Source organism: Neophocaena asiaeorientalis, unplaced genomic scaffold (genome assembly GCF_003031525.2).
Source record: "Neophocaena asiaeorientalis asiaeorientalis breed wild unplaced genomic scaffold, Neophocaena_asiaeorientalis_V1.1 scaffold469, whole genome shotgun sequence".
NCBI lineage: Eukaryota > Metazoa > Chordata > Mammalia > Artiodactyla > Phocoenidae > Neophocaena > Neophocaena asiaeorientalis.
The window spans coordinates 1,209,098-1,223,431 of NW_020172691.1; the positions used below are offsets into that span (position 1 = coordinate 1,209,098).

The window sequence follows — 14,334 nt, forward strand, 5'->3', positions numbered from 1 at the left end:
AGTAACCAAGGGTGTGGTGTTGGCAGAGAGGTGAACAAACAGATCAATGGTACAGGACATGGAATCCACAGATAGACTAAATTTTAACAGCTGACTTTTGACAAAAGCACCAAGGCAATTTGATCGGGAAAGGAACATCTTTTCAACAAATGAGACTAGAAGGATCAAATACTGAATGGAAAAAAAAAATCTTGACCCCCATAAACACAAACCCTCATCAGACATAAACAAAGATTAATTCACAATCGATCTTAAACCTGGATGTAAAAGCTAAAACCACAAAGCTTCCTGAAGAAAACAGGAGAATAACTGCATGACTCTGCAGGCAAAGATTTCCTGGATATGACCCAGACAACCCACCATCAAAGAATAAATTGGTAAGTTAAAAACTTCCACTCATCAAGATGCCATTCAAGCTGCAATCAGCCACACTATGCACATACACTATCTCACTACGCGCTCAGTGAGAATATGTTAAGAACTTCTATAGCTCAGTAAGAGGACAAACAACCCATTCTCAAAAACCAGCACAGCGCTTCCCTGGTGGCGCAGCAGTTAAGAATCCGCCTGCCAATGTAGGGGACACAGGTTCGAGCCCTGGTCTGGGAAGATCCCACATGCCGCGGAGCAACTAAGCCCGTGAGCCACAGCTACTGAAGCTCACACACCTAGAGCCCATGCTCCACAACAAGAGAAGCCACTGCAACGAGAAGTCTGCGCACCGCAACGAAGAGTAGCCCCCACTCGCCGCAACTAGAGAAAGCCTGCGCGCAGCAACGAAGACCTAACACTGCCAAAAATAAAAATTAACTAATTAATTAATTAAAAACAAAAAACAGCACAAACTCTTCTCCAGGGGAAAAACCAGAGCTCTCTGGAGCAGTGGCCGACTCTTGGGCTGGGACACAGCAAATTCAAGATGACTCTGGAGCATCTGGCGGCTCCAGAAAGTGAGGATGTGCTCCGAGTGGGCAGGGCCAAGTCAAAGGGACTGGGCACAAACCCAAAGAGCCCCCCAGGCCAGCACAGGAACAGTCTGAGGAGCAAAACAAGTAATGCAGCAGCGGGGTATGACCCACAGAATGAAGTCAATGCCTGTGGAGGAACAACCCTTCCTCACAGAAGAGTTCCAATTAATAAATGGAGGGAGAATGATGGAAACAGAAAAGCACCTTTTGGGACTTCCCTGGCGGTCCAGTGGTTAAGACTCTGCGCTTCCCCTGCAGTGGGCACGGGTTCAGACTACGATCCCGCACGCCGCGCAACACGGCCAAAAAAGAAAAAAAAGTATCTTTCAAATGCCCCAGTAACTAGTCCTTGCAGGTGAGACCCACCTCTGGATGCTAAAATCAGAAGCAAAAGTCCAAGGAGAAACAGGATATCTGCACAGCCTCCAAGTACTGGAGTGGCCAAAAGGTTTGTTCAGAAACCCGAATGAACCTTTTGGCCAACCCAATATTTCCCCCACGATTTTTATTAATTAAAAAGGGGAAAACAGTAACTTTACACTGGAGAAATCTGGAAGATACCACCTCAACCACATGATCCAAGTTAATGTCATCATGGCAAGACATGTAGATGCCACGTGCCTCTTGCTGTACTCAGAGCTCTTATCAGGAACACTTTTTTGTCAAATACTTTTTCTGCACCCATTCCATACTATTTGGAAGCAGACCACACGTGACGTTTTCATCCATAAATATTTCAGTATTTAACTGTAAAAGTTATGGCTTCTTTTTTTTTTAAACATAAGTGGATACCACTGTCACACCTAGGGAAAACAACACCAGGAATAGTAGAGAATTCCTCAAACTCATAGTGGGCATCTGTGAAGAACCTACAGCTAACATCACCTCAGTGGTGGAAGACTAAATCTTTCCCACCAGGATCAGGGAAAAGGCAAGAATACCAGATTTCACCACTTCATTGCAAAACAGTCTTGAAGGTCCCAGGCAATTCAATAAGGTCCAGAAAAAGAAATGAAATCATGAAGCCTGTAAAGGAAGAAGTAACGCTGTCCCCACTTACAGGTGATACAATTATTTCCACAGCAAACCCCAGGAAATCTATAAAACTACCACTAGGATTGATGAATTAAGCACAAGGTCATGGTTAGTACACAAAAATCAACAGTATTTTTACCCACTACCAGAAGGCAAATAGAACATAAAATTTAACACACAATCCCACTTATGGTAGTGCCAAAAGCATGAATGAGCTAGGAATAAACCTAACAAAAGGTTATCCAAGACCTCCACACTGCAATGCCAGAGTTGCCAAGAGAAGTGTTGAAAGGCTTAAGTAAGTGCAAAGGTATACCATGTTCATGGATTGGAAGACTCAACAGTGATGGTAAATCTCTCCAAGATGACCTACAGATTCAATTCCTAACTAAACTGTGCAAAAATCAACAAGCTGATTCTAATATTTACATGGAAATGCAAAGGAGATGGAATAAACAAAGCAACATTTCAAAAGAAGAACAAAGATGGAGGACTGACTCTGTCTGATTCCAAAGCTTACCATAAAGCTGTGGTAACCAAGGCTTTGTACTGCCCAAAGGGGAGAGCCATGAATCAGCAGCACAGAACAGAGTCTAGAAATAAACCACCTGGTACACTGTCAACTGATCTTTCACAAGGGTGACAAGGAAATTCCACAGAGAAAGGACAGTTTCATCAACAAATGCTGCTGGAACTACTGGACGTCTGGCATGCAAAACAATAAACTTGAGCCCATACTTTGCACCACATGTAAAAATTTATTCAAAATGGATGAAAAGATGTAAATGTAAAACCCAAACTATAAAACTTCCAGAAAACATAGGAGAAAATCTTTGTGACCTTGAGTTAGGCAAACATGTCTTAGCATGCAAAAAACCCACAAACTATAAAAAAAAAAAGGTGATAAACTGGACTTCTATCAAAATTTAAGATATCAGATCTTTAAAAGACAATGTCATGAGCCTGAAGAGACAAGCCACAGACCAGAAGAAAACATACCTGATAAGGATAAATCACAATGATAAAGAATGCTCAAAATTCCATAATTAAAAAACAACCAGTTTTTAAAACCAGGCAAAAGATGATGAACATCATCAATTATTAGGAAAACTCTCATTAAAACCGCAATGATACCACCACATGACTCGAACAGGACCAGCAAAAACAACCCAGTGAACATCACCTGCCAACAACGGGAGCCACGGGAGCAGTCCTGCACCGCTGCCTGCAGCGCCAAGTGGGGCGGTCCCTTTGGAAAACACCTTGGCAGCCTGTCTTCAAGCACAACCCAGCAATCCCATCCCCGGGTATTTACGCAGAAGGAAGGGAGATGTGTCCACACAAAAACCTCTGCGGGATGTTTACAACAGTTTCATTTACAATTGCCGAAAATCGAGATCCACCCAAACATGCCTGTCATCTGGTAAACGAATGAGCGAACTGTGGTCCATCCTGCAATGATGCACTCCTCACGAATAAAAAGGAAAAACTATTGTTACATTTTTTAAAAATGTAAAATTCTAGAAAGTGCAAAGTAATCCACAGTGGCAGAAAGCAGGTTGGGCTGCCTGGGACAGAAGGGAGGGAGAGGTGGCCGAGAGAGGGCACAAGGAAACACAGGGGTGACTCCTCTGTACACTGGTACATGGGGACACCCACGCATCCACGTCGGCCACTGTACACTTTCCACACGTGCAGTCTCCTGCACTTCAACCACACCTCGACTGTGTCATAATAAACCCTAACATGGAAAAGAAGAAAGTGAATGGAGGTACAGGTGAAACAAGAGCAGCTGAGAGTCGGCGAGTGCTGGGCTGGGTGGCTCATCACACCCACTGCCTACCTCTAGGCATGTCGTAAATCCTCCGGGATAAAAAGTAAAATAAGAGGAAAAACAAAATAGGTAACCACTGTCTTTGCCAGTGAACAGAACCTGCCTTCGGGGACACGAGGGAAGGAGGTGAAGTCGCCTGTGAGATGAGGACCAGGCCCGGCTAGACAGCTGCAAACCCAGTCCTGACGCCCCGCACTGCAGGGACACCCCCTCCCTGCAGAAAGGAGGCAGGTGGGGAGGCTGACCCGCCCCCGGAGCTCACTCGGCTCCAGCTCCGGCTCCGGGGAGTGGGTGAGAACCCAGGCTGGCCGACTCAGCGCCCCCTGCCTAATCACACAGCCCCACTTCCTAACCAGCAGTCTTGTTTAAAACTAAACCATTATTTTTATGACATATTACACCATTAACAACAAAAAAAGTAGATCCCAAATTCTCAGCACCACCCCTGGACAGGCCCACCCTGCAAGACTCACACCCATGATTTCACTCAGTCTTCCAGACAATCCTGCAGGAGGCCCTGCTCAGACCCGAGAGCAGAGAAAACAATCTCAGGGAGTCTGAGGCCACTCAGCCACCAGGGGCAGGACGGGGCCTCACGTCACAGCCCAGGCCCCAATCCTGACTCCTCCTTGGGGCACTGCCAGCCCGTCCGCCCCAGGTTCAAGTGGATATAATGGCGTGTGGCCCAGGCAGTGGCTACAGAGCTAAGGATTTTAAGGAACAATGCAGCGGGATGCCAGGGCCACGGTCACACACGTGGAACATCTAAAGCCAAGAGCGGTCGCAGGATTCCACGCGTGGGCCCCCGAGGGCACTCTGGAGGCTGTCGCAGACCCTCAGGTCCCACGTGAGGAGACAGCCCACTAGAAGCACAGCCGGCGGCCCTCCTCCCAGATCTCGCCCGGGTCAGCCTCCTGGGCACCCGGCCTCCTCTGCACAGCACGGGGCAGGCTCACAGAGGGAAGAGCAGCCCAAACCCAAAGGTCACACCAAACCCCACAGGAGAAGAGTAAAGCAAGGTGATGAGGCGAGAGAGGAGGGGGGGGTCCCTTGGGAAGCTGGCCACTCAGGATTTCCAGCCTCTTCCACAGGAAGCCAGCTCACGAAGCACCAAGACCTGTCCTGGGTCACACTCAGAGGACTTGACCCCTGACCCCACAGCCCCGCTTCCCAAGCCACCTCGATGCTGACGATGCTGACACAGATCAGCATGGAGGAATGGGGGAGCGCACAGCTGGGGGGCTGCTGGGAACTCAGGACTGGCCCACCCCGAGGCCCCGCCCCTGAGGCCCCGCCCCAGCAGGTGCCACACTCACCGGATGGTCTCGATGATTTCATGAGCAGCATCGTGGTGTTTGTCCTGAAAGACAATGGGACAGGGTTTAGAGCCGTCCCTCCACCCTCCGGTGATGGTGGCGACCAGAGGAGGCGGGTGCTGCAGCCCCCAGGACTCCCCGCCTCATTTCCCGACCCGCGGGACCTACCAGAGAGCCCTACCCACAGCGCTGGGGCCATGTCCTGTCACGTGGGACACGCTGGCTTCGGGAGCGCCTGTTCCTGCAGCGCCCTGCCGCCCAGTGGGCTGCGGGGAAGGGACCGGGACGGAGTCTAAGCCCCTGACCCTCCTTCCCCAGGACTTCCCCCGGGCATGCCCCGCCAGTGAAGGTTTCTATCGTGGTGAGCAGGGGCCTCGAAAAGGATGCACAGCGAGAGGAGGGGCCGCGAAGAGCACGGGCTGAAGCCGGAGGTGAGATGGTCAGGCCCAGAGCTGCCAGCCCTGCCCCGGGACAGCGACTGCCCCTCTCAGCCCAGGCCACCATTTCCACGCTTCACAGAGGAGGACGGCAACGCGGGCAGAGCCCCTGCAGGTCAGGGCACGGATGCCCGTAAGGTCCCAGGACAGGGCCCCCTACGGCGCAGCGTTCCTAACAGGTCAAACAACTCCGGAAACACCCTTTGTGTCCTAAGCCTCATCTTTGCAATAGCAGCCCTACTGAGCTCTAATTCACACAGAATGGGCCTCCACTTCAAGTATACAGTTCAGTGGGTTTTAATACATTCAGAGCTGTGCAACCATCACCTCTATCTAGTTCCAGAACATCCCATCACCCCATTAGCAGACGTACCCCAATCCCCTCCCCAGCCCCTGACAACACTAACCCACTCTCTGTTTCTGTGGATTTGCCAGTTCTGGACCTTTGTAAATAGAATTACGATATGTGACCTTTAGCCCAGAGTCTTATTTTTTAAGGCAAAGGAAAGAAACCAATCCTCTACCGTTCTTAATAACATCCTCCGACTTACCAAGGGCGGAGCAGTAAATATCCATTGAACTCATATTACTTAGACAAGGCCGGGGGCGGGAGATGGAGCATGTGCAGTCCAGCACAGGACAGCCCTGCAGACCAGTGGTTCCCGAGACGGGGGAAGCGACTCGCAGCTTCAGCGCCACTGCTGACCCAGAAACCCTTGGGAAGAACCACTGATCGGCCCCAAGGCCTCCTGGCAAACGTCAGAAAACAGTGAGGACAGCTGGGTTTGGAAAACAGTCTGGCAGCTCCTCAAAGGTTAAACAGTTAGCAAATGACCCAGCAATTCCTCTCCTGGTGTCTGCCCAAGAGAAATGAGAGTATTTGTCCACACAAAACCCTGAACATTGGGTTTCCCTGGTGGCTGGTGGCACAGTGGTTAAGAATCCAGCTGCCAGTGCAGGGGACACAGGTTCGAGCCCTAGTCTGGTAAGATCCTACATGCTGGGGAGCAACAAGGCCCGTGCACCACAACTACTGAGCCTGCATGCTACAACTACTGAAGCCTGCGTGCCTAGAGCCTGTGCTCTGCAACAAGAGAAACCACTGCAATGAGAAGCCCGCGCACTGCAAGAAAGAGTAGACCCCACTCACCACAACTAGAGAAAGCCCGTGCATAGCAACGAAGACCCAACGCGACCAAAAAAAAAAAAAAAACCACACACAAAAAAACCCTGAACATTAATGTTCACAGAGGCGTGATTCACAACAGCCAAAAGGTGGAAACCACCCAAATGTCCATCAACAGATGAACAAATAAACAAATGTGTCCCTCCACACACTGAAATATTATCCATCCATGAAAAAGAGTGAAGCACTGACCCTCGCTACAACGTGGACAGACCCTGAGAACACGATGCTCAGTGAGAGAAGCCAGACAGAGGAGGACACACAGGTTGTGATTCCACTGATGGGAAATGTCCAGAACAGGCAGATTCCACAGAGACAGAGAGTGGGTTCCTGGCTGTCAGGGGCTGTGGAGCGGGGTGGGAGGGATGCTAATGGGGATGGGGTTTCCTCTCGGGGTGATGGAATGTTCTAAAATTGTTAGTAGTGACGAATGCACTCAATGAATACACTACAAAGCAGGGAACAGCATGCTTTAGGTGGATGAGGTGAAGACTGTGGGAATTACACCTCAAAACAGCTATCAACAGCAACAACAAGAACAAAAGGGACTTCCCTGGCGGTCCAGTGGTTACGACTCTGTGCTTTCACTGCCGAGGGCCCAGGTTCAATCCCTGGTCACAGAACTAAGATCCCACATGCTGCACGGTGCGGCAAAAACAAACAAACAAAAAACCACAACAAAACCTACAGGAGGAAACGCACGGTATCGTTAGAAGCACCTCCGCCTCAGTAGGAAGACACTGAGCATCTCAGACACTCACTCGGCCGACAGACCCTGTTCCTGGTCCCCAAAATTCAGTGAGTCCACAAAGACAGTCCTGGCAGCCCCGAACTCCCTGGGCTCCTGGACCCACTGAAAGCAAAGACGACGCCACGCTGTCCTGCAGGGTCTGCTCAGAGACAAACGCACACAGCACAGTGTACAAGATGCTGAGGCAGTCACAGGATGAGGAGGAGGGTCTAGAACTTTCCACCAACGCTCTCCCGTGTCACACTCCTCCTGAGGGGAGCCGGCCCCCGTGCACCGAGGAGCCTCAGCAGCCCTGCGGGGCCCACGTGCAGAGGAGCCACGGGAGGGGCCTCCTGGAAGCCAGGCATTCCGCCCAGGCCAGCCTTCAGATGGAGCAGCCCCGGCTAAAACCCCTACTGCAGCCTCCTGAGGGACCCTCGGCCGGAATCCCCTGGCCCGCCTGCTCTGAATCCCTGCCCTCAGAAACCACGGGAGGTCATCAGTGTGCATTGTCTCAAGCTGCTAAATTCATGTCTGCGTTTAGGCCGATACACTACCCTGCAAGCACGGCCCGTAAGAACAAGTCTTAGAGCCACAGGAGGACGTGGCAGCAGCCAGGAAGAGTCTGATTCCAGTCACCACTGTGGAGTTACAAAACAGGGTGCGCGCTCTGAAAGGACCCCGTGAGCACGCGCGTGTGCCTGAGCGTGCGCCGCGTGGCAGCCCCGTGCCGGCTCGGACTGCGCTCCCTCCCTCGGCGCCCCCCAGGAGGCGGGCGCGCCCCAGAGACGCTCCTCCTGCAGGGGCGGCAGGGGCCCTCACGGCACGCGGGCCGCAGCCCTGGCTGAGCCACCACGTCTCAGACCGAATCACGCAGACCTGGGAAGACAGGGGCCTGGAACGTGGTCTCATCTGTGATGAGATGAACTCAAGCTTTCCCAAGCTTTCAACTTTCAAACCAGAACAAAAGGAAGGAAACAGTTTATGATGTGCCTCCTACTATCTGAGGATGCTGCTTTAGGGACTGGCCAGCTTCCAGCGACCGACCTGAGTCGTATGATTTAAGATGCCCTGATCACCATCGATGATTCAGAAGCTCTCACAGCTTCTCGGCTGTGGCCTCTTCTTCTGCTTCACAGGTCTTCAGAACAGAGCGATGCCAGAAGCTGACCCAGAAACGTCCGACTGAGAACAGCCCTGAGGAAGCCCGCGCTTAGGAGCACCCACACCTCTTCCCCCGGGGGAGCCTTGGAACTCCGGGGTTTGAGGCCAGCCCTGGTCTTGCTGCACAGGACGCCCGGCCTCCCCGTCCCAGCCACAGCCCCGGCCTGCTGCTGGCTGCTTGCTGAGTCAGTGACTAACCCAGGCTCTTCTCACTGACAGTCTCACAGCCTCCGCAGGAAGCCGCGCAGAGGCTTAGCGGAATGCTGCTCAGCACAGAGCCGCGGCCTCATTGCGGGGTCCTGGGAAAGCAGCCGCAGTAAGCACAGCCGTTCCCGCCTGAAAAAGCACGCTGTGCGCAAGCCGGGGGCTGTCATCAGGGCTGAGCCGCCACCAAGCCCGTCCCGTCCGCTCCCCTCCCCTGCCCAGCTCAGGTGAGGGCGGCGGCCGCCCACGGGGCTGGGGAGTCTGGCTGTCCCACTCGGCAGGCCCCCTGCCTCCTCCTTGACCGTGAGGACAGGTGTGGGAACAGGAACTCCACCCGGACGCCCGCAGGTCTGGTTCTGCCCCTGCTCATCCCCGCAGGCCCTGCACCCGTCGTGAGGAGCCTGGACAGGAGGCCTCCTGGGTGCTCACTGCCAGGGCACGGCCCACCCCTGAGCACGCAGGCTGGTTCACGGTGACAGGGGCATGACATCTGGAAACATCGTCCCTGGAGAACCCGGCGAGAGGCAGGGGGCAGAGACTAGGGAGGAGACAAGACGTGGACTCCGTCCTCCTCTTCCCACTTGCAGCAGGAAGACGCCGGGACCCAGGGGGCCTCCGAGGCAGGGGCATCACACCGGGACGAGCATCAGAATCCCTGGTCAGAGTGGAGTTCTGGGGCTCACCCGCAAAGTTTCAGAGTCAGCAGGTCTGGGCCCCAGGAACCTGCATTCCTAACCAGTTCCAGCTGGTGGGGAAGCTGCTGGCCCAGGGGCCCTGCTCAGAGAACCACCGGCCTGAAGCAAGCAGGGACCACACTCTGTATCACCGTCTGCTGGGGGCAGAAGTGCCCAGGAGGTGCCGAGGGGGAGCACCCTGGGACTCTGCCCGCAGTCCCCACTCCCCAGCAGGCTGCAGGGGGCACTGCCTGCGGGCTGGGGGTCGCTGCCTTCTTCCCCGAGGCTCTGCACACCTCCGGAGACCTGGGGTGGAGGCCAAGGCAAGTGGGACAGAGCGGCCAGGATGTGATGCACGCACTGCTTCCCAAAGTGGAGAAGCACAGCGGGAGGAGTCAAAGGCACGGGAGATGGAACACGGCGGGAGTTCTGCTGGCTGGCTGTCTGCCTCTCTCAGTGGCAGGGCTTTGAGAGCAGAGGTCTGGCTGGAGGAGTGGAAAATCCACAGAAGGCTCTCAGTCTGGGAGGAAAGCCAGGTGGGTGAGCAGAGGGCCCCGAGGCCCAGTGAAGGAGCTCAGCCTCACCTCTCAGCCTGCGGTCCCGCTGGGGAGCACCTCTCAGCCTGCAGCCCCGCTGGGGAGCATCCACTTGCCAGGGAGAGGGAGCAGGGGGTGAAGGGGGAGGCGGAGGGCCGGCGCCTGTGGCGGGCCTGAGTATTCAAGAAGCGAACAGGTTTTCACTTGGAAATGAGTGCATTTCACACAGGGGCGGGGTGGCAGAGAGACTGGCTGTGCAGCATCACACGGGTCTCGTCCACAGTCAGCCCCGGACGTCCGCAGGCCCCCAGCAAGGGGGTGCTGCCTGGCCCCAGGACTGTACCTGAGGACAAGCCAGGCCAAGGATGGGAACCGCCTGGTAAAGCGATGCAAAGGAGAGAGCCAGGAAGGACGCTCTCCTCCCACCGCACACCCGGTGCTCTCCCCGCAGGGCCAGGCAACAAAACAGGCTGGTCTCGGGACCGAGCCGCGTCGCAAAACCCTGCCCACGAGACCGGCACTGCAAGGAACAGTCAACATGGGAAAACAGGAAGGGGCTGCCGGGACCCCATGAGGCCAAAGTCCAGCTGGAGGAGGAAGAGAGAAGAGGGAGCAGGCCCGTGGCTCTCGGGCCATGGACACGGTGGGCCCGTGGCCCTGACCCGGGCAGGTGGGACCCGCTGTGCACACTGGGGCCCCGATGACCAGGGTCCAAGGAGACCCCGAAGGAGGGGGGTCTAGAGCCTCACTGTGCCCACAGCGGCCCCTGGCCACCTGGACGAGGGGCAATGGTGCGCGCTGGCCCACTCCAGTGACGTGTGCTGTGAGCACAAGATGCACGCGGATTTCTAAGACAGCACGCGCACGCACACACACACGAAGTAAAACTGCCCTTTACTAATTTTTTAAACGACACGTTGAAAATGTAGTATTTGGGCTATACTCGGTTATGTACAACGCTATGAAAACGTACCTCGCCTCCCCCTTTTGACTCGTCACGTGGCTCCCCAGGAGGGCATGTGCGTGGCTCCTGTGCCCCCTCACCTACCGCCACACCTGCGGGAGCGTTTCCAGACCTGACCCTGAGCTCCACGCCTGGGTCCGCAGCTCACGGAAGCTAGTCTGCGCAGCGCCAGGACCAGCTGGGACGCCCTGCTGTCCGGGCAGCCGTCCTTCTGCAGGACGGGCATGGGTGTGTCCACAGGAGGACGGGGTGCCACGGTGGCTCCAGGGGTGACAAGACCATTTCAGTTGCTTCAATCCGAACTAGCCCACCTGTAACAGCCCAGGCCACGCAGCCACACAAGGAGCGCCTGCAAGTGCTCAGCGCCTGACGCTGGGGGTCCGCGTGGAGGGGCCGTCGTGCAGTGACTCCGGTGGGACGGGGGAACGCAACGACCAAAAGTTCACCATCAGAACTTTTCTTGCCCTCACCAAAGAAAATGCTTTACTGCCACAGAGCAGTCCGGCCTGAGGCCGAGGCCGTGACGGGAAGGGAGGGAAAGCCCAGGGACCGAGGGGGCACAGCTGGAGAAGGACTCGCCCGGAGCTCCCCAAGCGACAAGCAGCAGCACGGCCTCCACCCCGCGGTCTCAAAGGCCAAGGCGAGCTGCGCCCCCAGCCTTCAACTGTCTCCCACTCCAGCAAGGGGTCCTGTTAGCACCGTATCAGTGCAACTGACATCGCCCCACCCCAGGACCAAGCCAAACGAACGTCTCTCCCGGGGCCTCGAGACCCCACAACCTGGTCCACACACACGGGAGCATCACTCAGCCACGCAAAGGGGTGAAGCCCTGACACTCACAACAACGTGGACGGACCCTGAGAACACGATGCCCAGTGAGAGAAGCCAGACACAGAAGGACACACAGTGTGTGATTCCACTGATGAGAGCCGTCCAGAACAGGCAGATCCACAGACACAGAGTGGGTTCCTGGTTGTCAGGGGCTGGGGCAGGGGACTGCGGGCCCTTTGCGCTGATGGAACATTCTGGAATTAGAAGTGATGGTTGCACCGCTCTGTGAATATAGCAGAAGCCACTAAATTGTACACTTCATATGGGTGTGTGAATGCTATCTTGACAAAGCTGTTATTTAAAAAGACACAAAACCCACAAGACCCAGCACAGCTCCTCTTCCCCTTGTCCCGTCCCTTCACCTGGTGTCTGTCCCAGACCAGGTGTGGGCCCAGCGTGTCCTGCGGCCCCAGCACCTGCTCCCCGGTGGGAGCCTCACTCAGCCTGCAGGGTGAGCACAGAGCAGATGCCAGGGAGCCAGCCACCTGCAGACCAGGGGAAATGTGAGCCACCACCACCATGCGACCTGCAAATCCTTCCCGAGACCTCCCCGCCCCGAGCCTCACAACTCCTGCCATCCCTGTGGGCACCACCCCGTGGCGGTCCCCTGGCTCCCAGCACACAGCCTGCAAAACCCCTTCCCCACCTGGGAAAAGACGCATCAGGTTTTTAAGGGAGAAGCATTCTCAGAGGTAACCTCTCTCACACACCGGCTGCCCGTGCCCCTGGTGTGAGTCTAACGCGCTTTCCAGGCATTGGCACCGCATGACTAGCTGAGGGGATTTAAACGGGAGCCCCTCAGAGATGAGGAGACATCGTCATCCAAGGTCAATACTCAGTGAAGCACACAGCCTCTGACCTCCCAACTGCAGCTCACGGGAACCTGTGACTCGGCAGCCCTGCCAGGCGCCCTGGACAGGAAGAGGGCCCGGTCTGACACAGGGGCACCAAGGAACAGAGCCCCAGGCCAGGCACCGCAACAGCGCCCATGGGTGGGGAGAGAGAGTCTGGGAAGGAACGACAAAGGCAGGCGGTGAGGGAGGCACTACAGAGCCACGTGTGAGCTGTAGAGCACAGCAGACAGACACCCGGCACGTCCTCTGTGAACACCCTTGGGACCGCTCAACGCCATGGGCGCGGCAGGAGACCCGGCTGGTGGGAACGGCAGGGACAGCTTGAAGGGACAGAGAAGATGCCAAAGAGGCCTCCAGGCAGCGCCCTGAGTGGGAGGAAGGAAACAGGACTGTCATCCCACAGCCAGGGAGAGAAGGCGCACGCACTGGGCAGAGCGCCAGGACCACGAGAGGAGGACACGGCAGAAAGAAAGAGGCAGGAGAGGGGTTTCCTGGGAGATGAGCGTCGGGCCGGGACCCAGGGACACGCAGACACAGCCAGTCGCACCCTACAGGTCACCGAATTCAAAAGGGACACCAAACACTCTGTATCTTGACTGTACCAATGCCAACAAAATCATTACATCGGTGTGCAGCTTTGTAAGACGCCACCATCAGGAGAAACTGAGTAAAGAGAACGTGGGATGTCTCCGTCTTATTTCTGACGGCTGTGCAAGAATCTACAATAATCTCAAAATAAAAAGTTTAATTAAGGAAAAAAGGATGCAGTTCCTAGAGGTAGACTGGGGGCAGGTCCCCTGCAGTTCCCGCCACCTCCTGCCTAGTGAATATCCGAAGGGCCGGCCACCTCTGGCTCCTCCCACCAGGAACAGAGTACACAGGTGGCATTTGGATGTTAAGGTACAAAAGTACAAAAGCTAACAGCCACGTACGTATGGAATATCAGGCTTTTCCGGTGATCCCTTCCTCTTTAAAGAGGCTACTTCACTCACAGAAAGTCGTTAAAGGGTTAACCTGCCTTCCACCTGAGCTCAGACCAGGCAGGACTCATACCAGCAGAGGTCAGATCAGAAAATATTTTCTGAGTCACAGGGAGGGATGGCTCACTCGGCCACCCACTTCAGCTACTACTCACAGTTGAGTGAAGGGCATGACTGCTCAGCGGGCATTCATCAGAGACTTGTGGGCTCGGAGGAGGAAGCCAGAAGCAGGCGGGTACAGTCACGCTGGGGCCGCTCCACGCCCACAGCCTCAGTGAGTCACGGAGGGGAAGGACCACTGCACACCCTCGCAGGCTCCTGCCCAGCCATCAGGCAGCCGAAGATACCACCTGCTCCCTCCTGAGCTGAGACCCGGTTTTCCCACCAAAAGAAGGGCCATGCTGCTTTAGAAATGCTGCCGTGAGCTACAAGTGGGTATCTGGGAACTATCAGTCACAGAAGGAACAAAACTCGCCCTGCACCCCCTGCACCCCGCCCTCCCATTTGTCAATTGCGCAAAAGCCCATTCTGGAGGCTGGACACTTCCGCGTGCAGACGGCTGTGGCTGTTTGCACTTCCTCCTGCGGGTGCCCCCTCCTCAGAGAAGCCACCCACACCTCC

The 14,334-nt window shown here is 55.2% G+C and overlaps 1 protein-coding gene across 1 annotated transcript in view; it reads right to left on the minus strand.

Moving 5' to 3' along the window:
• The window catches only part of DOT1L (DOT1 like histone lysine methyltransferase), a gene marked incomplete at its 5' end in the record, with an annotated part of 51,186 nt that extends 37,144 nt beyond the window's left edge, over positions 1-14,042 (minus strand). The window contains 2 exons of the mRNA XM_024739994.1: positions 5,154-5,197; positions 13,869-14,042. Coding sequence (XP_024595762.1) covers positions 5,154-5,197; positions 13,869-14,042 — 218 coding nt within the window. The remainder of the gene's footprint in view (positions 1-5,153; positions 5,198-13,868) is intronic.
• Between the last annotated feature and the right edge of the window lie 292 nt (positions 14,043-14,334).